General features: G+C 40.6%; 1 protein-coding gene across 1 annotated transcript in view; it reads left to right on the forward strand.

The window, feature by feature from the left end:
* TTLL5 (tubulin tyrosine ligase like 5) overlaps nt 1-26,894 on the forward strand; it is a 122,807-nt gene that overhangs the window by 17,845 nt on the left and 78,068 nt on the right. Inside the window, 12 exon segments of the mRNA XM_088529383.1 lie at nt 2,757-2,858; nt 2,984-3,075; nt 5,105-5,212; nt 11,799-11,880; nt 13,432-13,493; nt 14,320-14,411; nt 16,900-16,941; nt 19,997-20,110; nt 20,512-20,603; nt 21,251-21,313; nt 23,140-23,285; nt 24,344-24,620. Of these exon segments, the coding sequence (XP_088385509.1) occupies nt 2,757-2,858; nt 2,984-3,075; nt 5,105-5,212; nt 11,799-11,880; nt 13,432-13,493; nt 14,320-14,411; nt 16,900-16,941; nt 19,997-20,110; nt 20,512-20,603; nt 21,251-21,313; nt 23,140-23,285; nt 24,344-24,620 (1,272 nt within the window).

Below are 26,894 nucleotides of genomic sequence, written 5' to 3' on the forward strand. Positions count from 1 at the left end.
TCATATCAACAATGCTTGAGTGTGCTGCTTATTGGTGATTGATGAAGTGGAGATTTTAAAGCTATAATTAAAAACAAATTGCATGATGAGACATGTCATTATTTTCAAACCTGAACTGCTAAGTCCAAGAAACTTCCAGTTAAATTGAAAATAAGTTCCAATATTTTTAAGATGTGGAAATATGTGGAAAGCGGATCCAAACTTTCAAACTTTCTGTTGCCAACTGCCCTAACTTCACACGTAGTTAATGATCAAAAAAAAAATGGTGCAAGAATTGGGTGAAGGTAGGAGAGGATTCATTTTTCTTTCTTTTTCTTATCTCCTTCTTAACCTTTCCATTCATGAGTTAGTTTCTCCTTTGGCAGAAAACTTAATTGTAGCTTGGAAGTTGCACCGTGGAGTCTTTTTGTTTGTTTTCTGCTTCCACCTCTGTATGTAAGAAGTTTATGTGCTTCCTCATGGATTTGCTGGTATCGCTCTGGAGGGGGAGAAGAGGGAGGAAAGGAGAGAGCATGAGAGTTCTCGGAATGGCTACCAGGGGAGGGTGGAAGTGGCTTCAGTTGCACCAGGAAATGAGATTTTGGCAGATTTTTCTAAATAAAGTGTGAGGTGTTTTTGTTTGTTTTGTTTTTTTGTTTGATTGTGTTTTGTAGCATGCCATTGGATTTTTGTGTATAGTTTAGTTTTGTGTGAAAGCTTCCTTCCCTTATGGAAGGCAGTAGGAAAAGGATGAAGAGATGTAGCTATTTTTAAAGCAAAGGTGGGGATGCGTTCCTTTCTGGACACCAAAGTCATTGCACAGCTGCGCTGTTTCTAAACTCCCCTCCCTTTCTCCCTCTATTTTTCCTTCCTATTTGCTTGCTTTGATGGCTCACTGAACCACTGTCCTGTTCCTGCAGCTGACCCTGCCGTACAGACCTGGTACTTTCTTTCCCTTTCACTAGGGCACCTTGGAATATTCCGTGTCTGACCTCTTTCTCCTTCTCCCTTCTCTTTTGAGACATTGACAACTTAAGGTGTTGCTGTGGGAGGATGGTTAGAATGGAGAGGACTTTGTAGTGGAGCATTTGCTGTTACAGCAGCAGTTTTGGTCAATCATATTGGTCATACAGGTAGTTCGGCCAACAGGATGTCCTGGATTCTGTCTTTCCTCTTTGTTTTATGGATTTTCTCCAAAATTTGGTCAACCTTAAAATATACCTTAAAACAGGAATTTATCGCATACAGCATAATAAAATCATTATATTATGCCTAACTTGATGACTCAGCCTTTTTTGGGTATGAGTTTTACAGATGTCACAACAAATAGTATTATCGTCTGCTTAATGTGTGTAGCGTGTGTGTGTGAGGTTATTTGTGACCCACTCCTAAAATGGAGATACTGCCCTCTTTCTGTCCTGATTCTGCATCCTATCACTTACACTCTGGGCATGAGAGAGGAATCTGCAGCTGGCTGAAGGTTAATTGTGTTTTTTTTATAATTGTTCAAGTGACTTTTCAGTCAGATCCATGAACTGATCTTAATTACCTGTGTGGTTTGTGCAGCAGCTCAAGGAGGTTGTGTGGAATGTTATGTTGACCGAAAGGGACTGGTCAAATGTGCCACCACAAGCATTTCTGTGGCCATGCAGGGAACTGATCTCAGATGACTAACAACCTTGCAAGAAATGGCCTGTGCCAGTGTTGTACAGGTAGAAGGAAGGTATGTAAGTAAGGAAGGAGAGTGTTGCCAGCCCACCTCTGAAAGCCACTGAAAAAGTTCCTTATCACATTATACCTTTCTGTTTGTAGTTGTGGGTCTGAGCGCTGATCTGCTCTTGGTAATGAAGTACTTAGCTGTAGTACAGGAGTGCCTTTAATCAAGAAGCTACTAGTGATATTTCTGTAATGAAGAGGCTGATTTGTGGATAGGGATGGTTATAACAAAGTTCAAACAAACAACAGGCTTTGGTTCTAGACAAACTAAAACAATGACTTGCTACTGATAGCTCTCTTTCCTCAAGTCCCTTGGTCCTTTCCTTGTACGTAAATTCTGTGATATCTTTGTGATACGGAAGAGCTGAGCTGTCCTCACGTGGTCTCCAAACGACAGCAGCCTGGAGAAGCTGCCACCCTGTTGGACGACGTGCTTTGGCGGGCAAATTGTGCCTGGTTTCAAGAATCTTTCTTGAAAAAGAAGGTTGCCAGCTGTAGTCTCTGTAGGGGTGATGCTCCTTGTGGTGGTAGAAACATGATTCCACCCATAACCTTTCCTAAGGCATTGGCATATACAAGAAGTGAGCTATGCTCATATGAGATTTCAGGGAATATTGACTCCAGCATACATACATATTATGGTCACTATACATACATATTATGTGCATTTCCCAGGAACATAGCTGCTTATGCATTCAAAGCAGCTCTTGTTAAATTGAAGAGACTGAAGCTGAGTGGCCTGGCTAGGATGTCTGCAGGCCACAAGTCTCAGCAGTCAAGAAAAATACTCCTAGCAGAACGTTAGGCCGTGAAAACTCCCAAACGCACAAGAACAAATGGAACTCTCTGCCCTGAGATGCTGAAAGCAAGACTGTGTGCACCTTCATGTGGCCTTAGAGAATAAGCTGTTTTTATTTTCCTGGGGAGAGGTTGCATTTGATGAAATCTCATTGGGCACGTCCTTTTTCTAGCTGGTGTGATGCAGTGGCCTGTATAGCAGGACATGTTTAGCAGACATGTAACACTTTCAAGAAACTGTAAATCTTTATTCTTTTTTATAGGTTTGCAACTGTGAGGTATGACCAGACATCCAAGAACATTAAAAATCAGTTTATGCATCTGACCAACTACAGTGTCAACAAGAAGAGTGGAGATTATGTCAGGTACTTGGATGGAAAATGGAACCTGGTGTCTGGAGACTGGGTCAATTTACCTGAGTTGATGTGTGGTTGCTGGCAATCCTCAGGATAGGCCAGTGGTGTGAGCTTGCTCGTTTGATTTATTTTAGCTGTGACGATCCTGAAGTAGAGGATTATGGAAACAAGTGGAGCATGAGTGCAATGCTGAGGTACTTAAAACAAGAGGGGAGAGACACTGCAGGTCAGTAGAGATCTTGTTGTTTTCTTCCTTTGCTGGATCTCGGCCATCCTCCCTGTAAGAATATTAAGAAAAGTCAGGGAAAAGCCATAGTGAGTTCCATTTACCATCAGAACAGGGTGGAGGGAAATGTTCCTTACAGCTAATTCACTAGGGCTGTGGACTTGCTCTCTATTCTGAGAGATGAGTCCTCCCCCTTCCCTTTTGCAAATAATATTCTGAGACTTCCTCAGGGTGTGTTTCTTAATATTTTACCTACATTTCCCGTTTCTTAAGGTCATCCCATCCCTTCTAAAAGCTTCCCTCCCTCTTCTGCTCCCATGGCCTGCTCAGTCTGATGAGTGACCAACCTCTGGAGAACTGTGCCAGTTTGAATGACTCTTGGATGTGGTGTCATCTTTCCATGGCTCAGGTTTTTGCTGAGTGTTTTCCCTTCAGTCTGTGTTCATATAAAATAGCTCCCTCTTCCACACTTTTGCCGGGTCTGCTGGGAGTAAATGCAGCTGCAGAGCAGAGTCGAGGTATATCCTTTCTTAAGGAATAAATTTCCTGTGATACTGAGTTGTCAGTAACACTGATAGCTATGCCCATTTGAGAGTATTGCCAGGGAATACTTAGATGGTGGAGGAAGGGTCTGAATCTGGCTTTCAAATGGAAGTAGACTTTTTGCCCCATCGTGTGCATGCATGGCTATCCGATCACTTGCACCATACATTTTTTGTTAAATCAGTTGTACACAACTGGTTATTTGATACTATTTTCCCTTCTAGTCTAAGATGTATAACGCACACTCTTCTGACTAAGTTAACGGCTGAGCAATGAGAAGGTTTCACTGTAAACTGTTACAAAACTTCTTGCACCTTTCTCTGATGCATCTAGTTCTGGTCATAGGGAAGCAGAATGCTGGCTGGAGAGTGCTGGCCCTGTCTGAGCTGGCAAGTGTTTTGTGCTCTGGAATGTTTATGTGCACTTTGGCATTCCCATGCTTCCACTGGGCACAGCAACTCACATCTGACTCTGCTTGCTTGTTCCCTAGCGTTTGTTCAAGTCCCTGCATAATGTCTTCTGAGCTTGAAAAATAGTAACTGTAGAACTAAACTGAACTCCCTAGTTAAGTGGTTTGTACTGAATGTTCTTTGGGAAAAGGATTCCCAAGTGTCTGCATGACTTTGTTGGAGTTTTTGGTGTGTTTGCTTGTTTTCCCTTTGAGGGGGGTGGGAGGGAGGGAGGGTGCTGTCACCTCTAGTAACTTTTCAGTCTAGGACTCCACTCTTTGTTCATTCCCTTCCTCTCTCCCTTCTCTTACTTGCCCTTGAGCACAGAAACTAGGGGTGTTGTTCTCTGTATTGCATGAGTCATCTCAAGTCCAATGTATGACCCATGTCTTTGTCTAATACATATCTCATCTTGCCTTTTGCTCCCTGTCTCTGTTCTGCTGCTGTGTCCTGAGCTCTGTTTTCAGGCTTGCGTAGGAGATGGGGAGAGCTTCCTTACCAAAACTGCAGAGTGCCTGTAGGCCAGCAGGCCAGGGTCCTGTCACCAATCATATCATTATGAAATGCTCTGTAAATCATAGTTGAGGAACAGCTGCTTTAGAGGAAGGTGCAACATCACAGAACAGTTAATTCATAAAAATTCACAAGAAAACTTATTTTGTATCTCAATGGCTTTGGCTTATACCCTGTAGTTTGAGGGTTTATCTTCTAGTGCACTCTTAATACTTCCTGATGGTGTGATCAGACTCCAGCTGACTTGTGCTGATGTGCTTGCCACTTGTTCCTGCTCACTCCCCCTATACATGTACTCACTTACATCATACTCGCCTGTGAGCATTTTTTACTGAAATACTTATGCATGTACCTGCCTGCTTGCATGGATTTCCATCTAAACATTATGGCTTTGTTATTCATAGGCTCTGAAGTGCTTTGATTCACAAGGATATGTTTCCATATGCATATATTCATGCTTTTCTAGATATTCTGTGCTGCTTCTCAGTCTACTTTCTTTTTTCTTCTCCCCTTCCCCTTTGCAGCATTGATGGCCAGCGTGGAGGACCTGATTATCAAGACTGTACTTTCTGCTGAGCTGTTCATTGCTGCAGCCTGTAAAACTTTTCTTTCTCATCGCGGCAGCTGCTTTGGTAAGGAACTGAATCTTCATTGATTAGTTGTTAATTGCTGTTTGCAGCTTCCAGCTTTCCAGTGTTAGATTAATGTTGATTTCCTTTCTCTCACTGTAGGCCTCTCTGAGGTTCAGGGGTCTACGATGTACCAGTGTCATCCATCAGAGTCTGATGCTAGAATAGAGGATGATGAAAAGGGGCCTGGGGGGGGTGTTAGGAAGTTACAGTCCCATAGGTGCACTTGCTGCAAAGGGTAATCGATTTAAACATCCCTTCAGAGCATTTAATACTTACTGTTGGGCTAGATAGCTGAATGTAGCACTAAATTACTGTGCCTTTTGTCTGAGGAGCAGGGAGGAATGAGTAAGGAAGTGCCTGGAATGACAGTACTGAGTGATGCTTCTGTGCTTGTGTGAGAGGACCACACGGCGGCGTCGAAGCCCGTTTCTGCGGGAAGCTGGATGCAGAACAATGTGCTGGCAAAGGGTTCTGAGAACTCGCTGGCAGCAGAGGCTGGGAAGAGTTCCAGAAAGCAGCGGCTGGTACCACAGTGTACCTTCTCCTGCTTTCCAGTGGCTGCTTCCCAACCTTCCCTAAAGCGGCCTCCTCCTGCTCTTAGCTGCCCTCTGCACACACACATACACACACGAGATAGGAGTTTCTGGGCAAATCTATAAATTAGCTTCAAATAGTTGGTGCTTAAATCAGTGACCAAGTTTAACTTAGACTATCATGTGTTTAAGTACTGGGAGGGACTTATATTTAAACTGACAGGTAAATCTACTTGTGTGGTCCTTGCATTGTACTTGAGTGTTTGCAGTCCTGCAGCTTTCCCCATGCTGGCATAGATGCTGTCACCATTGAATTTTCAGGGGTTGTGAGACTTGAAGAATCCAAGGAGGAGCCCTGGCTGATGCACTGTTTGCTTGCCTGATAAACTCTCATCTTCCTCGCTGGCCTTAGCTTGGCCTAAGTGACTCTGTCTTCTTTCAGAGTTGGAGAACCTTGGTATAGATGGAGAGTTGTAAGTTAGATAATTGCTTCTAATGAAGTAGCAGTTTAGCTACTCTAAGAATATCAACAACTGGATTTAAAAAAAAAAAAAAAAAACTTAACTGCTGCTGTTTTGTTTCTCCCTTTTCCTCTCAGTTGTTTCTAGTTTTCTGAGCTGCTTATGTGGAAACTAATGTTCCTCATGTACTTTTTGCTGGGCCTGGCTTTGAGGTTATCCCACTTCCTGCTGCCTCCCCAGGGCTGTACTAACCACCCTCTCAGATGCTCCCCCACAAATAAACTGTTTTGTTCCATTTGTTTCAGTGTAAACATGAATTAAGAGCTTCCCAGGAAAGAGAGCTTAAGTAGGAGCCACACTGCTTCCCTAGGGAACCAGCAGCATTCCCAGAGCTCAATGCTCTCTGCCACCTTCCCCCACAATTAAATGGTGGTCCTCATCCCAAGCATTTGAGCTGTCCTTGTCATTCTGTCCAGCTCATTCTTCATCTCTGTGTCTTGTTCTGACCCTCTTTGGCCTTGCCACTTTTAACCCTGTTGTAAAAAGGCTGCTTTTTTTCTCTCGTTGGAAATATTCAGAATGTCTGGATTTCTAGCCATTTCTGTGAATGAGCACAGGGAGAAAACTGGGAGTGAAGATTTCAAGGCAGCATGAAGAGTCTCCCAAGAGCCTGTGTATTTTTTTTATTGTTGTTTTCCCTTTTACTGGGCTGTGAACAATGAAAATGCACATATCCCCTGAGAGATCGATCGTTTAAAAACAAACTGAGTTCCGAAACCTGTATCTGAAATTCAGATGCAGAGGAAGATCTTGGTTGAAAAGAGCCTAGAAAAATGAGTACCTTGATGTATTTTCTAGTCTCTGTAATGCTGTTGGGGATGAGGGAGGGCAGAACACCAGCACAATTTCCACTTTTTTTTTTCCTAAAAATTAAATTACAAGTCCTTGTTTGTTTAGATCAGGCTGACCACTTTTTTCCTCTAACAGTTTAGATCTCCTGCTGTGATGCTTCCTTCCTTTCCCAAGTGTTTTCTGTACAGTATACTTGCTTTTTCTTGGATGTAAAGGAAGAAAAATGTAATGTCTTACATTAAGGCTGTGGAGAAATCTTATGGAGTAGAATATAATTGCTTGAGTATGAACTTGGTGGGAATCCTAGGACAAATATCCTATCCCCTGTGCTTTTTAAAAACTGACAAACAGGCTTACCAAAAACACTGGGGGGAAAAAAACCCCAAACTTTTAACTCCGATGACGAAGTGTTTATTCCTTTGATTTATATTGTTCTGCAATTAATACTTCTGGACAGTAGTTCTCAGTAATCAAATTAGGAAGTTGGTTTACATCTAAGCAGGCTTGGTCATTGGTCCTCTTATGTACTACTTCTGGAAATATCCTTGGTTCTTCCTTTTGGTAGAAGACGACTTTTTTTCAAAGACATCTCCTGAGTCTGTCTGACATAGCCCATGATTCAGGCACATTTTTAGACAGTTAGGATATAGTCACTTTGTGTGTAAAAGGGTGGGGGAAGAGGAGAGTGTGATTGTATGTACAAGGCAGTGGTGATGCTCCTATTCAAACACAGGTATGGACCCCTTTCCCTAGTCTGTGGTGGAAAATGCCAATCTGAAGGCAGAAGAATAAAGGGAGAATATTCTGTTATCTGTTCAGGGGCAAAAGCATTATTCCCAAAGAGGCAAAGATATTCCAGTGTGGGAACAAAAGTACTTGGATGATTGTTAGTTTCTTGCAACCCTGAAAGACAGTATCTTCTTATTCCTGTATGAATATGTATGAAGTTAAAAAGATGCAGGATTCTGGCAGCATTGGGCTAACCGTGAGGGTTGGTGGGAATTTTGCACCCTGTGTGCGGGCTTGCAGAGGTGGCTACGTGTGAGCAGGAGGTGGGATGGGGCTGCGCGTGCCCAAGCCGGTTGAAGCGCTCGCTGTGCGCCCTGCCGAGCGTGCGCTTCCGGGGGGGCCCGAGGGGCAGCCCCCCTCCTTGGCAGGGCTCAGGGTGGCCGGAGAGATAAGCGGGTGCCTGGCTTCTGCAAGGGTGCCATGTTGCGCCATTTGTTCTTCTTACCCAAACATGAGTCTCCAGAAGCAACAGAGCGAGTTCCCTGTTTCGTTCCCAGCATGACCCAAGCCAGCAGTGGGACTGCTGAGCTCTGCTGCATCCAAAAGGGCAGGATAGGATAATTTGCATGCTGCTTGATTCCCGCCAAGGAAGCGAGTGTGTTGCTCAGTGGCTTGAGCGTTCAGAGGCTGAATTGGTCTTGCTTATGCTTCTAATCATGTCTGCATCAAGATCGTATACAGCAAACTCTTGCATTATTTGTGTGATGCTGACTACAGGAGCAGTACTTTACCCCAAACTTTATGTCCAGAGTAGAGGCTTTTTTTCTGATGTTTTTTTTAATACAAGAGGTTTGCTTGCCAAATGCTAAACTGCTAAGTCCTTCTGTGGAATATCAAGAATGTTTCTGGACCTGATGGTGATAGCCCCTAACATGTAGACTGTTTGTATCCTTGGAGCTGTTAAGCTGTATTCTGCCAGAGATCAGATACTGTAGCATCAATAGCTAAAGTGGTCTCTAGGAATTTATTGACTTAAATACAAAATACTCTACATTCTCTGAAACCTTAAACTTGCCAGTATGTTTCACTAAGCTGCATTTCTATTGCTAGTCTTAGTAGTTTTTCTCATTTATACAGTGTAGTTGCTGCTTGGATGAATTTGTAGCACACATAAGTTTTGTAACTTAATTTTGTGATGTGTGCTGTCATTATAAGCATGTACTGCAGAACAGCTTTGTAGCTCAGAAGTATTAAGGGAAAAAGGGAAAAAAAAATGGTGTTACAAGTGTAGTTTCTTGCACTAAACATGTCTTTAAATGTGCCACTACTCAAAATCAGGCTGTTTATTGCAAAAGCAGAAGCACACTATGCAGCTCTTTTTAGATTTGTGTGTGTCACTTTAAAGCCTCAGGTTTGCTCCCATTTAATTGCAGAATATATCTTTTGTAGTAAGAATTTCTTTGTGTGAAGAGGGTGGGTACAGAAATGCATCATCTAAGCTGATCCTCAGTGAAGAAGCTGAGGACAAAGACCAAAATTACACTAACTCTTCTGGAATTATTTATTCTATGAGAAAATCATAAAAACATTGTTTGCAATGCAGACTATTGCTTGTGACTTAGTTGCTAGGCTTACAGAGAATATTGAATTCTTTGGGGATATTTACTAAAACAGATTGTTGGTGCCCTCTTCGACAGGGCTGTAACCCAGACTTGTATGTGGTAGTTGACCAGAACTGAAAAGCTTCAGAGTATCTCTAGTCTTCATCTTATTGCTTAACTAATGACCCTGGCATAAGTCAGATGGCTGACCTATTGCCTCAGACTTTAGTCTGAAGCTAGCACGTCTCCTGGGGGGACTGGGAAGCTCTGTCAGCAATGACTTCCACAACAGTGGGAAGGAAGTGGCTATCCTTGCTGAGTCTTGACAACAGTTGGTATTTTCTGATATAATTTGATTCTCCTCAGCAATCTGCAAGAATGAGACATATTTTTGTGAATTGTAGTAGCAAGGGAAGGCACTGTAAAATCTTTATCTTAGTGTCCTCCATTCTTCCTTAATAATAAGAGTTATAATAATAATAAGATGGGCTGTCACAAACCTACCATTGCCACCATTTCCGGAGAGAGGCTAGAATGCGTTTCTATTTCAATCCTTAACGTTCCTTCCTCCTCCATACAGGAGGAAAGGGTAGTCTTACTGAAGCTGGTATTTGTAGAGGATACACTCTGATCTTTACCATACTCATGTAATTGTACATTTTTGTTCTACCTGCATGTAAATTAGAAATTTTATTTCTTTATTTTTTACAAATGAAGGTAGAGCTTCACAGTAGGAGGGTTCTTTTTTCAGTTTTTAATCTAGGTAGCTCATTTTCCAAATGTAGAAAAAAAAAAAAAAAAGGTCGTGGAGACATTTCTGGGACAGTTTGAATAACAAGCTATTAAACTTCTATTTGTGTTATAGTACTCCAATCAGATTTGAAGACCTTTTTGGGCTAAGCCCCATGTAAGTACCTGCAACGCTTGGTGCAGTTGCCAAAACTTGAATCTTGTTTCACTTGTAGATGTCCTTGGGTAGCAAAGACATCTGTGGATAAGACCCCAGATCTGTGAGAAACCCGGGCCCTGTAGCATGTCAGTGGAGGCCAGCTAGGAGATGCTGGAGTATTGCAGATGCCAGTAGATGTTTAGCAGCTGGACTGAGTCAAAATGGCTTCTCCTGAGAGCTTACTGTCCCAGTAAACGAGGCAGGCACAAGGGAGAGGAATGTCTAGCACCAGCAGCATGGTCAGGGGACAGGGCTATCCAGTGTCAAGAAGCTTCCCGTGTATGTTTGTAAATGAGGATAGGCAGTGAGTAATCAGGACTACTGGGGTGGGAAAAAGGGAGGTTTAAATAACAAGTGAATGGGAAGGGAGACAGTGTGGGAGGGCATGAGAGACTTGAAGAGCAAAAATGTTAGCAAAGGTCTTAGAGGGGCAGAGGGCTGGAATGGCCAGCAGCAGAAGCAGCAACTAGTCAAAACAAAATGCTCCCTTCCTGCCTCCGGCTGGGAGGTCACAGGCCGCTTGTTGCTTCTCTGTCTGGGGGGTGAGCAGCCTGTCCACTTGAGCTTGCTGAGAGTCACAGCTCTTCACTTAAACATGGGATTGTCTTTTGAAATGATATTATTAAAATTATTAGAGATTTCTTCTGTTCAAAATGCTTGGGTAATGTTTACACTCAGAATCCCCACCTCTTCCTTTTTCTTCTTCTGCAGCCAAATGTAGATTTAGCCTCGTTCTTTGGAGTGAACCAACCGTTTAACTCTGATATTTTCCTTCTCACTGCCTGTCTGGCTACAGGGCTCAGAAAAGTGAGCAGGCAACACTCATCTCTGCTGCCATTTCTTTCCCTTCCAAGTCGCCCCCACAGCCCATGAACTTCCCATCACAAGCCCCATGAGCTCACACACAGCTGTCTGCATAGGAGGATCTCGTCAAGCAGTCCAGCTCCCTGGAATGAATGTCAGACAGGCGACAAAATACGGGGGACAGAACCCAAGGAAGACAGCATGGCAAAGAAATTCTCCTGCCTTCACTGCAGACGCTAGGGAACTGGTTAATTCTGTGGAAAATCCCTCTTCTCTGCCAACACCCAGTTATGAAAACATGTGCACAAGTGGCACTGAGGAACATAATGTTTCTTAATGCTGAAGGAGGGAATTGCAGTAATCCCAACTCCTTATTTAAAATCACCTTTGTGACTTTATCATCCTTCTTGCAACTCTATCCCAAAATATAGGAAACGTGCTGTATACAGTGAAACAATAAAATCAGTTCTGGAATGGAAGCTCGCTTCAATGCGACCTGTACAGAGCACAATAGGTTTAGCAAGCATAATAGCTTATGAGCAAGAGGGACGCATAAGTGAGATAAATAGAAATTACCTAATAGAGACCCATGTTGCACCCTACCTGGATGCTTAAAGGTGTCATTGGTTGAATTTGCTGTGTTTGCTGTGTTTTCAGAGCTGTATGGTTTTGATGTCCTTATTGATACCACTCTCAAGCCCTGGCTATTGGAAGTGAACTTATCCCCATCGCTGGCCTGGTAAGTGATTCCCAGTTTCATAAGAGGGAGGGCCTGGGACTTCAGTCCAGCTCTTGTTGGCTATGACTGTCTTTGGAACTTGTGTTCCTAGGGGGCATGGTTTCGTGAGGCGTGCAGAGTATTTGTTCTATTGCTAAGAGCTGACAGAGGACAGTCCTTTCCTTTTTCCTTTGCATAAACAAACTCATTGCAGCAATAGGTTTTGAAAGAACCCAGTTGGGATTCCATTTTCCTTTTAATTATTTCTCTTCCGCAGTCCATCACCATTGTTAACGCTTCATAAGCTCCCATCATAGGCAAATTTTGAAACTCTCCAGACTATTGTGTTGGGTTTCAATCTCCTTGGCCCAGTAGACGCTTTAAGATTTTGGAGGCAAAGCACTGTTCAGGCGTTATGCTGGGCTGGAGTATATAGGTGCATGCTTGCACTCAGATTATTATCTTCCTGTAAAGTCCATAGTGTGAATACCCTCTTGGCCCTTACTCTGACCTCAAACTCTAATGACACTTCAGGATTTCTTTTTGTAGAGGTACAGACGAGTGTTTTCTGGACTAAACATTAACTTTATGAGAGTGTAGATGCATAATATATTTTTATAATGTGTCTAATATCTCAAAGATATTGCAGTATTAATTAGCTTGAAATTATACATATATTTTTGGAATAACCATCTCTACACCTGTCTTATCCTGCATTCTGATTATTTCAATGTACATTTCTATCTCACTGCTGCAGCTTCCACAATACCCATTTTTCTTTTAGTTGCAATGAGAGTATTTCCACAACATTTCATCTCCCGGTTTGTTGGTTCTCACTCATACGTGCGCACAGTGACTTTAAAGCTAATTCATGTTTGCATCCTTTGCTCTGTTTTGTTATGATTGCTAGCTTTGTTGCCCAAATTGTTGGCATCTTTCACTATGCTGTAGAAAAGGGCTTGTTTCTCAGCTGTGAAGAAAACAAACTTTGCTTATCTTAAACTTATGCTTAAATTTTACTCTATTCATTGTTGCCTGGGTTTTACTCTATTCATTGTTGTTCCCACTGGATAGAAATAAGTATGCTTTCTGCCTGCCCCCACTGTCTGATATCCCTGTATTCTGTCACTTTTTCTTATCAGTTGTCCTTATCCATCAGAGCTGACCCATATGACTTCATTATTTTATGTGGAAGAGACATAGGTAATTGTTGTTTTTAAAAAATATGCAGCAAACTTCCATTCCATGAAATGCAGTATAGATGCATTCAAAGAATTTTTTTTCTGGTCAAGCAGAACAAAGTTGAGGCTGCACATGTTGAATTCAAAGAGTAAATCTGGGAAAATGGTTAAAATCAAGAGACACCATATTTATAAACAGAAATAGGTTAATATTTTGCCATTTTCTGTTTACCTATATGTATTAGTCACCCGGGTGCTTGTGTGTTCTCTGATGATCATGTTAAGGACCAATGCAAAGAAAATGTGTTGGAAAGCATTGGGTATTGATGCAGTCCTCTCATTTCATATCAGATAAATAATTCCTTTTGTCCTTTATTCCATGTGGGGATAGTGATGCTCCATTGGACCTGAAGATCAAAGCTAGCATGCTCTCAGATATGTTCACCCTTGTAGGTGAGTGTAACAAAAAGCTGCTTGAATATTTATCTCGTTTAAAACCAATAAAAGCTATGTTTGAGCTGCATGTTGGAAAGCTATAATAAGTTATGACACTGGATTTTTTTAGCGTAACAGAGGAGAATTCAGGTTAAAGAGAGCAGCTGCACTTAGTTTGGGGAAATTTTATGAGGTATTTTATTGGTATTCATCCTGTGACTAATCCTCAGCTCAGTGATACTGAGGTGATGTTAAAGGTCTCTAGTTTGTTTTTTGGAGATGATACCCATCTCCACTGTAGTGTTTAAAGAAATTTTTAGGCAGGTTACTTCTGTTAAACAGGCAACTTGAGTATTTTTTTTTTTTTAAGTCACCAATCATTTTAGGTGAATTATTGGTGAGACTGTGTGGATTTTCTTGTTAGACTTTGTAGACCTTGAGTCAAGATTGTGAAAGCTACATGACTTTCCAGTACACGGTACCTTTCAGGCGTTCCTCAAACATCTTGGTTTGGTTACTTGAGCAACCCTAGGTTACCCTAAAGTAGAAAGAACTGTCATCAAGTTGCTGCTCAGTTGTTTAAGAAAGGGAGTATATCTATGTGTTGTTACTCAGCAGCCCATCTTAAGTACTTAATTTTGAAGCAAGTTCCTAAAATGTAATGCAGTGTGCAAACTTTGAGTTTTAAAAAAGTCAGACAAAGAAAGAAAATCTTGGGGCTTTGGGGACTTGGACAAAGACAGGAGGGCCATATGTAAGCTTACATCATCAACAGAAATATGAGGTTTATATTTTGGAGTTTTTCTCTCTTTAAAAGTTCTCATATGGTTCCTGATCCCCCTAGGCTTCGTATGCCAGGATCCAGGCCAGCGGTCAAGCCGGGCAGTTTATCACTCATCTGAATCTGTCAGGAGAAATCCATACCAGAAGCCTCAGGTAAGTGACTTAAGCCAGAGCCGAGGAGAACAGCAAGAAACCTTTTTCCATTCAATTTGCCTCCAAGGCTCAAAGAACCACAGTGAATGAATGAGGTGCTCTGGACTTCTGACATAAGTAAATGAGAAGAAACTCATGAATGCAGCTGAGTTATGGGCTTTTCAGCCAATTGCATTTTGTTGTGGGCAGTAAGCTTCCAGAACCCTATAGCTTTATGAAGATGTTTCTTTTGAAGCAGAAAGTGCTTTTGCATTTGAAATTCAAACCTTTCCTCCCAGAATCTTCCCCTTCCCTTGGTTCCTTGGGCTGAGGCCTCATGTGGCTTGCTGTGACTACCCATTACCTCTTCTGTTTGGATAGTGCTTTCTTAGCACTGTAGTGTTTAAAGGCAGCTCTGTCCTCTGTCTCTTTCTGGCTACCAGATAAATCCCTTAAATATCTGTGATGCTGGGGCACCTGCAAATGGCAGGGAGATCCCCTGTTTCATTTGTTTTTTCAAAGGTGTTTCTCATGAGACAGATATGCAAGAAGTGAATCCTGAGTCAAGGTTTTTAGTGCCAGTGAATATATCCCAGCTCTCTACAGATGGAACATGCACTCCTGTGAGTGATATGTGGCATTGGTGTTTAGGTCAACTCAAGTAGGAAATTAAAAGTCATTTTTGTTCAGTGACAGAATAACAGCACAGTATCCATTGTAGCACATGGAAAACTCCATACAAATTGTCATCCTTTTCTTGTAAAACTCAGAACCTGGAATCACTGTGAGATGCGATAACAAAGATGACATTTGAGTATCTATGAGACACATATCTACAGCTTCTGAACCCAGCTTAAAAGATGGGATATTGTACAGATTTATGTGACTATCAAAGAGGTCTCTATGACACGTAAAAGGTATATGAGATAAATCGGACACCATTCTAAAAAGAATGAATAGCTTTCTTAGAGCAGTTAGATCAGACCCCAGTGCCTAGAAGTCTTTTTGTTTTTTTCTTCAACTCTTTGAAAGTATTCAGAGAAGACAGTTTAGAGAATTGACCAGTTGCAAAAAAAATGAATTTTATGGACCATTTTAACTTGATCGATTTTGCTTAAAAGCTAAATTTCATATTAGAAAGCAGTAGATAGGGCTACTCTTTTAGGACATACCTTCCCATCACCTATCTCGTATGTTTCACTTACAAAGAACAGCTTTCTAATATGATGATCAAGTTTTAGAGCTTTTTTAGTAGCTAAATGGAAAACTTGTGGGTAAATGGGTGTAAAGGTTTTTCCATAGTTCAATATTTTTTGCCCAGTTCTTTGCTGAATTCATTTTATCTCAGGTTGCATTGGACCTTTGATAACTTTCCCACTTTCAGTGCAAAGGGTACTTTTGAAGCTCTTGTTTAACTCCATGGTGTCTTTGAAATTAAATTGTTCACAGAGGCCATCTTTATCTGTGGAAAAGTCACTTCCTGAGAAACACATCCTGAAACATTCTTGTTCATGAGATAGTTGTAGTGACTTCTGTTTCTGAGTTTCTCTCCAGAGTGGACTGCCAGTTCCTTGTGCAATTTCTCTGGTTTGATTCTCAGATCACCAGGACCCTCTGGAGATATAAACAATTTAGCTGCTTCCTTTGTAACTTATTGTTGATTTGGCCTGAAGCCCTTTCATTTAATTATGAGCAATAAAGGGACCTCAGCCTGTTTTGTAAGGACTAACCGTAGAGAAGAACTTGGCTGTAGTGCAGCTGAAAATGATAGACAGGCCTCTGGAGGGTCCTTTCTTAAGCCCTTTGCTCCTCTTGGGCATTGGAGAGGAGGAAAGCAGCCTGACTACCACCAAATGCAAGAAGAAGCTAAACTCTTACGATGATAGTTTTCTTTTGAAGCTACCCCTACTACTGAGTTGGTCTTGTTTATAGGCTTGATGCCAAATCAATCCTTATTAAGTAATACAGGCTGTTTCTTGCTATTCTGCTGTTTGTTTCTACACTTGCACTTGAATGTTATAGTAACATTCTCTGCTAGAACTGGGCTATTGTTGAAATGTTTAAAGGAAATGTCTTCTGGAATTTTAGGATTTTTACTATTTTTCTCCTCTGTTCTATTAACAATTCAGATTGACAGCATCTGTTTCTCTTTAATACAGTTAGAGTTACTTAGAGGAAAATATTTATCATACAAAAATCAAGCATTTTGGTCATGATAGTAGAGTTCATCACCCTCCTGCAGAGCTATGTGCTTTTAAAAATCATGTCTCTGTTCAGATGCCTTTTGAACTCTTGAGCACATCTGGGTTTGAGATTAATGCTGTGTCTGGAACAGGGACAGGATCCACTTATGGAGGATCTGTGGAGCAGGATCTGAAATGACATTATAGTAGCTACTAGCTAGTTCCCTGCGCTTTAGCTAGGGCACTCGCCACTTCTCTGGAGCTCAGGCAGGGATGATAGTGTCTTGAAGAACACAAGATTTTTATTCCCTTTGTGTCTCTTGTAGCGTCCTGTGTCTGCGCAGTCCCGACCAACAAACACCAGACTGGTAAGTACTGGGCTTTGCTCAGCTCCCTTTACCAGTGTACAGGATGCCATTTCAGATGTTAATGTACAATACTTTTGACGCAGCTGATCCCAAAATATATTATGCATCTAAGTAGCCTAAGGTGGAAGGGGGGAAAAGTAGGAGATGAGAAAAGAGGTAAATAGGTTCTGGAATATGTTTCCTTGCAGCGGGAAAAAGAATAGCTGAGCATTAGCATCAGCTTTAGCAACTTGAAAAGAATGCAAAAGAGGTTTGCTGAAAGACTAGATCAGCTCTTAAACCTGCAGGTATTTTTGAATAAGTGTGATTTAAGTTTTCAAAAATAAAGATAACACTCTGTTATCAGATGACGAAGACAATGGCAGCACAATATATATTGTTCAGGTTGGTCATTGAAAGGGAAAGTGCAGAAGTAAAGGAAGAGTTGATGAAAGCAGGAGGGTCACTTATCAAAAGGAAGGAGGAAGACATTTTCTGTGTACTACAGGGCACAGAATAAATCTTACTGAAAGAGGTGAATCTATTGCCAAAATTCATGTGATGCATCAACAGAAGTAATTACTGTTTGTAAAATAGTCATGTGAAAGAAGCTTGAAAAATTCAAGAGTTGATTGGATCAGTAATTGGAGAGGATGAGAAAAAGGACTTAAAGTAGAACTGCATACGTTAAAATAAGCCAGACTGATCCAACTTCCCTAGAAGTCAAATTTGCTACCCTTCTTGCAAGCCATATGGACAAATTGGTGTTAGTTTGCAATTATAAGCACCTGGCTGTGCAAGGACACAGTAGGCAGCATTTTGCTGCTGGGCTTCATGTGCTAGCGTTAGAGAGGTTACCTTTTTGTGAAGCTTCCCAGCAGGAAGGAAGGTAGGACAGATGGAATCATCTAGAGAGCTACTTCCTTTCATGGGCTGCCATTTATGTCTTTTTTTTTTTTTTTATAAGTGTAGATGAAGTTAAGAGAAAATATAAGCCTGGAAAAGAATCTAACTGAATAATGAGGTTTCATAGAAAACAGGAAGGATTTTTCTGATAGGTGCTATCAATGATTTGTGCAGTGAGAATCATGATGTGGGAAGCAGAGAGGCTTGCAGAATTTGGAGATGATTCAAAGTAGTTGGATTTATCTATACTTTTAAAAGATAAGCTGGGTCAAAGAGGAAACAAGAACTTTTTGAAGCAAGAGACATTTCTGTGCTATAGCAGGAGTAGCGGGAGAGAATTCTGCAGGGAACAACCGAAGAAAGTTTGTTGTTGTTTTGGGTTTTTTTTTTTTTTTTTTTTTTTGTTTGTGTGTGTGTGTGTGTGTGTGTGTGTGTGTGTGTGGGAGGTTCAATAAAATAAGAGTTTTCCTTTAGCATTTTGGTGGTAGTTTGTGCACAGGTAGGAGCCAGAGCTTCTGTAGTCATAGTCCCAGTTTGCTGATACATAAACATATATTTTCTATTTGTATCAAAACAATTAAGAAGCCTTTGAAGTTTTTCATTAGATAAGGAGATCATCTGATAAGATGAAAAATTTCCTACAGCATTCTCTTGAGTAACAATTCTCATGTGGTTGCTAATGGTGGCATCAGGGAATGGCTCTTAAGTAGAGGTTATTTAGAGATTTTGGAAGTTGTTAAAGCCAAGTTGTTGGGTTCTGCTTCAATTGTAAGAAGAAGTTTTGGAAGAAAACTTAAAAGCCTCTCAGTTTAAGGCTATGTAGAGCATCAAGCAAAGCTGCCTGGCTACTAACTTTTTTTTTTTTTTCCTGAAAATGCTTGTGTCTCCTTCTCTGTCATGTAGACTGTGTTTGCTTTTGTTTTACTGATTCAGTTTTCATTAGGCTTAGCAAAATGTTTCATCTGGCACCTGCTACGTCAGTTTTCTGTTTGGATTTTACTATATCAATCACTGCTACATAGCCTGTTCTAGTACAGTCCCTGTTGCTTTTGCAGTTGCTTCACCTGCAGGTTCTGTGTAGCTTCTTGCAGTGTCTAATGGGACGTATGGGAGTGGAATTCAATTCCCATTCAGATAGTCCTTAAAAGTAAAAATTCAACTTGAGCTTACCCTAAGTATCCTTTGAATTTCAGCACTATGATATATATCACCAGACTTTCCTGAGTTAAGGTTTCTACTGTGTTTTTTCTCTCTTTTTAAATTAAGCGGATTCTGTATTACATTCTTGGCTCAGTAGGATGTCAACAGGTTGTTTTCATGTTGTGTAAAGGCAGGAGACCTTCTGAGCTAAACCCTTTTAATGTTCCTTTTCCAAAAGCAGTTTATGTGAATTTGAGGCTACGCCCATCAGAAATGCTCTTGCGAACTTGTTCAAGGATTTCATGTTTTGGGATCTTGAGTTTTTTTATAGTTCTGTTAATGTAGAGATGCTTTGAATTCTTGTGCATTCCTATAATTGGTTAGAACAACACATTAAGAGATTTTCTGCAAATTACTTCTATTCTTTGTTTTTAAATTTGCATGTGTGCAAATTTGCATTATGTATCTGCATGTCTGTCTAGTGCAAGTACTAATAATTTGTGATCCAGCAACAGAGTAACAAAAGAATAAATATAATGGATATGATTTGAATCTTTTGTATGCATTTTTTTCCTGCAATTTTCTCATCAGTGAATTACCTGAGTCTGCTTTTCCAGTATGTCAGTACAGCTGGGACAAAATCATAGTTCTAGTTGAGGGGTGGATGCCACTGTACTTGAGGCCTTTGCATGTAAATCCTGGCTCCAGAACTCTTTGGCTGTGGATCTTTGTATGCTTTTCCTGAAGGGCCTGTGGGTGTGAATACTGGCACTGATGGCTCAGATGTGAGTTCTGCTGTACAAAAAGCTAGGAATGTGAATGCTTGTGCTTAGTGCCTTCTGGGGATTTAATTCTTCGGGAGTTGGAGTGTGGCTATGTGAATTTTGACTGTAGTACCGTAGAGAGTAGACTGTGCTGGGCATGGGGCCCTGGCATTGGAATGTGACTTTAAAAAAAAAAAAAAAAAAAAAAAAAAAAGTTTGAGAGAGGGAAAAAAAGGGAAAAATCTGGATTCACATTGTCTCTACAGCGTGCCCGTCCTCTGTCTGCCAGTGATGCTGAAATGAAAAACCTGATGCCCTCAGGCAGGGAGAAAGCCACAGGAAGGCAAGGCAGCTCTGTGCTGGGTCTCTCCATGGAGGAAGTAAGTAGATGTTATACATCTTATATTTACCTTGGCTTTTTAAGTAGTCTGTGGGTGTATTTATTCAGCAAAGAACAAGTGCATGTGTACCAAAAAATAAAAATCACTTTAGAAAATGACTCATTTATTTATTTTAAACAAAACTGCTTAATTTTACTGCTAGTATTGTTCTTGTCCTCAGTCCTGCCAAGCATACACTGCACTCTAAGCAGTGGTAGACTCTTCCAGGATCTTAAGCGGAAGGTGAAATTGCCTATGGATGTTGCATGTACACATCTAACTCCTGGGACTGCCATAAATAGGCTTTTTATTCTCTGGAATTCAGCTGTTGTTCCAAGGTTTATTTTCCATTGTATCTGTTTTTCTAGTTTTTTTTGTTTGTTTCCTCTTTCTGTTCCTAGATAAAAGTTCTTCGTCGCGTGAGAGAGGAGAATGAGCGGAGAGGAGGTTTCATCCGAATATTCCCTACCCCATCAACATGGGATCTTTATGGGTAATAATAAGTCTCCAATAAGGTGGCCCAGTGTTGCACAGATTCTCTGTGTTGAAGGATATTCTGTGTAGATGCATGCAGATTAACAGTTAGAAGCATATCACAATCCTTGTTTAACGTTACATATAATTCTTTGTGCTGACATGCTTTTTCCCTGGTCCTTTTTTAAGTACAGCCTCATTAAAGGCACCTTAGAGAAGGTTATTAAATGTCCTTTCACATATCCTAGTGCTGCTTTTCTGTCAGAATGAAAATGTATTCACCTTAATTTATCAATTTCTGTTATTTGCTTTCACCTCCTGGAGTTGTACATGCTGTGTGCTTTCTCATTACGCCATGAAGACAGTATAGGACTCATCTTGTAAACTCATCCAGGTTTTTCTTATTTGCCTCGGGTCTGTAATAATTCTCCAAGTCTCTTGCCTCAACACAAACTTTAGCTGAGAACTGATAGCTCCCCTTCTTTCCTCTTTTGTGATACAGCTTGTTGTCTCAATCTACTACTACTGGGATATGTGGGTTTTTTTTTTTTGTTGTTGTTGTTGTTTTTTTTTTTTTTTTTTTAAAAAGATGACTTCTTCCTATATTATGCTGCCCTCGACTGTGTTGAGCTTTGCCTTGCTCTAGCCTGTATTTTGTTTTTCTAGATCCTTCTTGGAGCACAAGACAACAATGAACTACATGCTGGCTACACGGCTGTTTCAGGACAGGTAGAAAGCTGTTGGATTTGGGAGGGAGGCAGGGGACACATACAGCATGGAAAAAGACTTATCCCTCACTCCTCCAATGCTATGAACACCTGCTTGTGACTTACAAGGATAGAAGTAGTTGCACATCTCTTTCCTACTATGTCAGTGACTGTTTCTCCCATTGCAGTCAGGGCAAGAGCAAAAAGGACAATGGGAAAAAGGCTTGTGAGCCATTACTAGGAAAGAGGAGACTGTAGATGTGAAAAGCCTCCAAGCACCTATATTTGTTTGGAGTTGGAGGTCCTTGCATACTTTTGATTTCAAGCTTATATTAGAGCTTTTCTTCCTGTTTAAGTAAGCACTAAAATTTATTCCAAAGCTTTTATTATCCTTGCCTTTTACCTCCTGACCCGTGCAAGCGTGGCTTGATTTGATGCCTCTCTGGGTAGTGCTTTGGTGGAAATAGTAGTTCGTCCTTGTAGTCGAACCTCCAATGAGAGTTGTATGCAGCATGTTTCACTATGTGTTTAGGCCTCCCTGCTTCAGTATTTCCTCTCCAAATTTGAGTTCTGTAATAAAGCAACTGTAGAAGTTGACTGAGAAGGATCTACAGAAGTTCTTGCAACAGCACTGTATTATTATTATTATTATTATTATTATTATTTTAAACCACATAATTTTGGGAATGTTTCTAGAGGCTAGCTCCAATTTGAGCTAGACAGATTCAGGTGTCTCTTATAGGCCAGCTGCTCAGAGTTCCTCTTTAAGAGCCATTTTGCTGTCCTTTAAGATAGGATTCACAAGAGTGTGGGTTTGGCCTTTTCATTTTATGTGTAAAAGACATTGGGGACATAACGGAAGGTGACCTATTGCCCTTTTTTTCTTTATAGGGGCAAGTTAGAAAAAAAAGGCTTGGTCATTGGGAGACCTTTTTAAATGGCTTTTAAAATAAATAATTTGTGTTTTTTAGGATTTACTCTAGATTTACACGTTCTTACCTCCAAAGTCCCTATTCTCTGAGAAACTCATCAAAATAAGAAAACATTGTGTTACTCCTACCCCTCACAAACATTTCTACAAAATAAATGCTGTGAATGAAGAACATTCCAGCATTTGGAGAGCTTAAATAATATTGGACTGGATTTCAGTGCCACTCCTTTTAGGCATACTGGCACTCCTACATATTGGTGAGTCTCTTGTGTGCATTCTCTTAAAAGAGACTACAACGCATCTGTCTTTTGGGCTTCATATACACACATATTCACTTTTCTGGATCCAAAAGATGAATGAAAACAAGGTTTCTGTGAATATTCCTACTTACACTGTTAGGAGCCACTTACGCGATCTTTCTTCAGTGACAAAGTTGTTATGTTTGTCTCCCCTAAGGAATCTGGCAGAACTTCTTTCTCCTTGATTTAGACAGAAATCGTAGAAAGGTTGTCCCTTTTCCCTTGGACTGCAATAAAATTCTTGCTTCTGACCTAACAAGGAAGAACAAGCTGAAGGTTGTCAAGGTTGGATTCAGGTCCATGTACACCCTTCTGTCTTCTCTTCATCCTTTGTAATCCTGGAGCCTAGTTCAGGCTTGCTTACTAATTATGCCTTGAGCTACTGCATATCAAATAGAAGCTACTTAGTTATGAGAGCATGGTGCTATATATGTGCAAGCATTTATAGGCTTTACAAGCAAGATACTTAAACTGATCATAATATTTCATCACTATGCCAGGAGAAATGTGTGGGTTTTTAAAATTTATTTTATTTTTATTAAATACAGTAGGACTCTTAGATCATTAGAGAGAGAATTAAGTGTGGGATTGAAGTTGTCTGTGTATTATGCTTCCTAGAGCAGTTCTTAATGGAAAGCTGGATATGAAGTTGGAAGCTGTGGATTCTAATGCTCTCCTGTATGAGAGGAAGCTTATTTCACTGGAGTTACGGAAGCGCAGGCGATGTCATGGCAAGGCACGAAGAGCACGGATGAGATTGTCAGGTATGCATGGCTTGAAGTTCAGACACTCAGTTAAAAACAAGCAAGCTAGGCCTTTTTCATTTGAAGTCTACTTAGGTGATGTTAGCTCTGGCTGTTTTAGTCCCTAAAGGAATTCAGTGGCCAAAGTTAATAGCTTTCATTTTAAGTGTTAATAGTTTTTCATTTCATTTCTGGGCTTCCTGCCTTCTTATGTGCCTAGAATTCCATTCCCACTATTCCATGTCATCAGATGTGTGACTGATGGTAATCAATGTTTTCTTCAAGATGAGCTTGCAATTGCATTTTTAAGTGCAAGAAATCAACAGTTTGTATGTGCCTCTGTAGTTCACTGCTTTTCAGAAAAAACAAAATGTATGGAAGCTTCCAGGCTGGAGTTCCTACACAGCAGTGAGGAATAATAAGAGAAATGCTGATGATGATGTGGAAAAAATCTCAAAGGATGCAGAAGTGAAAGTTCCTTACAAATGGTTGTTTTTGAAGCCTTTATCTCAGCTCTTCTCAGTAACTACCTGATACAGCATTGTGTGATGTTGTTGGTAGCATGCGATATTTTTGGTAGTATGTTAGGAAGAAATGTACGTTAGGAAGAAATGTATGTAAGTTGTATTGGTGCATATGAAAGTTTAGGGGTGTTAGCCTTGTTTTTTCTGACACAAGAAACAAAAGATGAGTGCGCGTGTGTACATATATACATATGTACATATATATAGGAACTCAAAGTCTACAAAGGTGTTTTCCTATGCTGTAGGAAAGTACCTCTGTTTCTTTCTCTGTAACATGAAGAAAATAACCTTTTTCTTCTGACATTGGAGGAATGAGCTCTTCAGTAGTCCAATACACAAGCAGAAAGCCAGACAGAATAATGATGTGCATGATACTTAAGAGTACTTAAAATGATGATGATTGTCCTAACAAAAAAGTCTGTAAGAGTAAACAAATGGTGTGGGCGTCAGGATAGTCTCCCTCCACTCTTCCTTTTTTTCTTTTTCTTTTTCTTTTTTTTTTTTTTTTTTTTAAGAAAACAAAAAACACACACACTGGTATATCCCCTATTTTAGGGACATCAAAACCCACAAAGCTACCTGTCAAGTCAGATACAGAGGGTGAGGAGGAAGAGGAGGCAGATGAAGATGAAGACGGAACTGCTAGCTCTCTTTCGGGGACACAGGTGAAGAGCAAGACAAAGCTCTCTGAACTGGTAAAAGCTGGTTGCCAAGAGAACATAGTGAAAAAACTTGACAAGAAAACTGGAGAGAGAGAGTTGTCTCCTGAAAAACCACAGCCAGAATCTCAGTTTAACTTGTTGCAGATTCTTCAAGAAAATGGAAACTTAAGGTGAGAGATTTATATGCATATTGCTTTTTTTTTTTTTAGCAGCTAATATCAAGTAAAATATGGATGCTGAGATATGCACTTAGTTACACTTTGTGAATATGAGTATGTGGAGATGGTGAGAGTTTAGAGATATGGACTCGGATTTTTATCTAACTGTGGGCTGGCTTAGCATCCAGTAGGCACAAAAGGGAGATAACTGTACAGACCTACAGTTTACTCAAATACCTGACCCATTGAATCAGTATAAAGGATAAACTGTAGTTTTCATTGATGTCCTTTAATCTGATGTGTTAAATTGTCCCTTGGTCAACTCAGGCTTCTAAAATAACTTTCTGCCTTAATGGAAGGTGCCTGCTATTGCCTGCTAAATTTGTTTTTTGCCTTCTTTATATTTCCACTGAAGTGTGTATCAATATATGTTAAACCATCCAAGAAAAGTTGAGAATGAATATTTGAGCACTGCCTCACCATAAAAATATAGTTTTATTGTTTTTTTGTGCTTTTATTTTTGATGATGGAATTTTTACCTTTAAAAACACTCTGTGGCTTTCATGATGTCACCATCTCCTAAAAGCATGACAAAGTCACTTGAGAGTGATAAGTTATTGAGATATCTCATTGCCTGCTGTTGAGAATGAAGTGGACCACGATTTGTTTTGATGCATGGCTCAGTGATAGTGGAGGAAATCGTATGATCCACTAGGTCACCAACCAGGGACCTAGCAGATGTTTAGAACAGCGATTCCTTTTTTAAGTAAGAGGAGTACAGCTGTGTGGAGAAGAAAGGCAAAGATAAAGGGGGAGCATATATATCTGTGTAGGAATTCACATCTTCTGCATATGAAACAGTATTATGTTTTGAGCAAAAAAGTCCACAGGAAAATAATTCTAGTTGATTGCTGCTGCTTTCCTAGTTAAGTTCTGGGATGATTTAAGAAGGATAAAAGATTTGGGGATTGTTCTGCTGCCTTCTTGTGGCTAAGGCATTTGCTGCTGTCACATGGGAAGATTCTGAAACCTGTTTCCAGGACAGGCATAGCAAGGCTGAGCTCACCTACCTATATATAGCAGCAGCTCCTGCCAAGAATGCCAAATCTGTCTGATGTTCTCAGCACCCAGTGCTGCTGGGATTCCCCTCAGAAGTGTCAGGCTTGCAGTGACTTCATTTACCAGGATTGTGCTGGGCTTAGCCCCATCTGATCTGTCACTGTTGAAACTTTTGCAGCAGGGTCAAGAGGCTGAGGAGCTGAAGTAATGAAATTTTCTGCTGAAAGAAACCAGGCCTGTTCCAGTCAGTTCTTTCTAAATGGCAGGACTTCTCTCTCTCCTTTAGCTGGCCCCATGAGGCAGTTCCTCTGCCCTCTGTACGTTGGGTGCTATTGGTAGAGAGGGTGATTTTGGAATGAAGAGTGTTCCCTTCATGCCATCCCCAGGAAAATTAAAAGTAAAGGAAGTTGCTTGTCATTCATTTAAGGCCTCTGGGCTCCAAATTCAACACACCAGTGTCCAGTGATACAATTTACCTCAAAGATCTTTTCCAGTTTTCCATTTTGGAATCAAAGGAATGTCAGCTGCAGACAAGAATTGTGTTAATGTGCTGATGTTGATAACAAAGGTCTTGAAGTCCTACCAGCACCAATCTTGGATTCTGCTCATAAAGTGTTCGATATACTTGCAGAACAAAACTCTCCAGAGAGAGACTTTCTTGATATATGGTGGCTTGATGTATGGAGTATTAATTCTTAGCTGAGTTTCAGAATGTTCTCCTTACGGCATTCCCTTCATGTGGGAAGAGAAGGTAGATTTGGTGACTGGAGTCAGGATAGGGAGCCTGGACGTCTTGCGAGGACTATTGTGTGTTCTGGAGCTCACTGGAATACAGAAATGAAGCCAGATGTTTTTATCTTGTATTTCCTTTTGTTAAAGTGCAACTGCTAAGATTATCCAAGTAGAGAGAGGATGTCATCTTGAGGTTCTTGTGAATTCATCATTTAACTAGCTTCTCTTTGGTCCTGTCGTGGTCTTTCAGAAGCATCAGAATCTAATGATGAAGCTGATGCATAAATACAATAATGCATCTTATTTTCACTTTGACTCTCATCTCCGTATGTATGTCTTAAGTTGATGCTGTGATCCTTTTAGCTGTCACAACTTTGTATAATTTCTATAACACTATAAAGAAATATCCCTGAAGTTTACTGGCATATTAAACAGGAAGACTACATTTGTGGACTGAGTTTTTGATGAAACTTCAGGAAATCTTGTACATGGAAG

The sequence above is a fragment of the Tinamus guttatus genome, unplaced genomic scaffold (genome assembly GCF_059628265.1).
Source record: "Tinamus guttatus ecotype Peru unplaced genomic scaffold, ASM5962826v1 Tinamus_guttatus_pri_ptg000327l, whole genome shotgun sequence".
Taxonomy (NCBI): Eukaryota; Metazoa; Chordata; class Aves; order Tinamiformes; family Tinamidae; genus Tinamus; species Tinamus guttatus.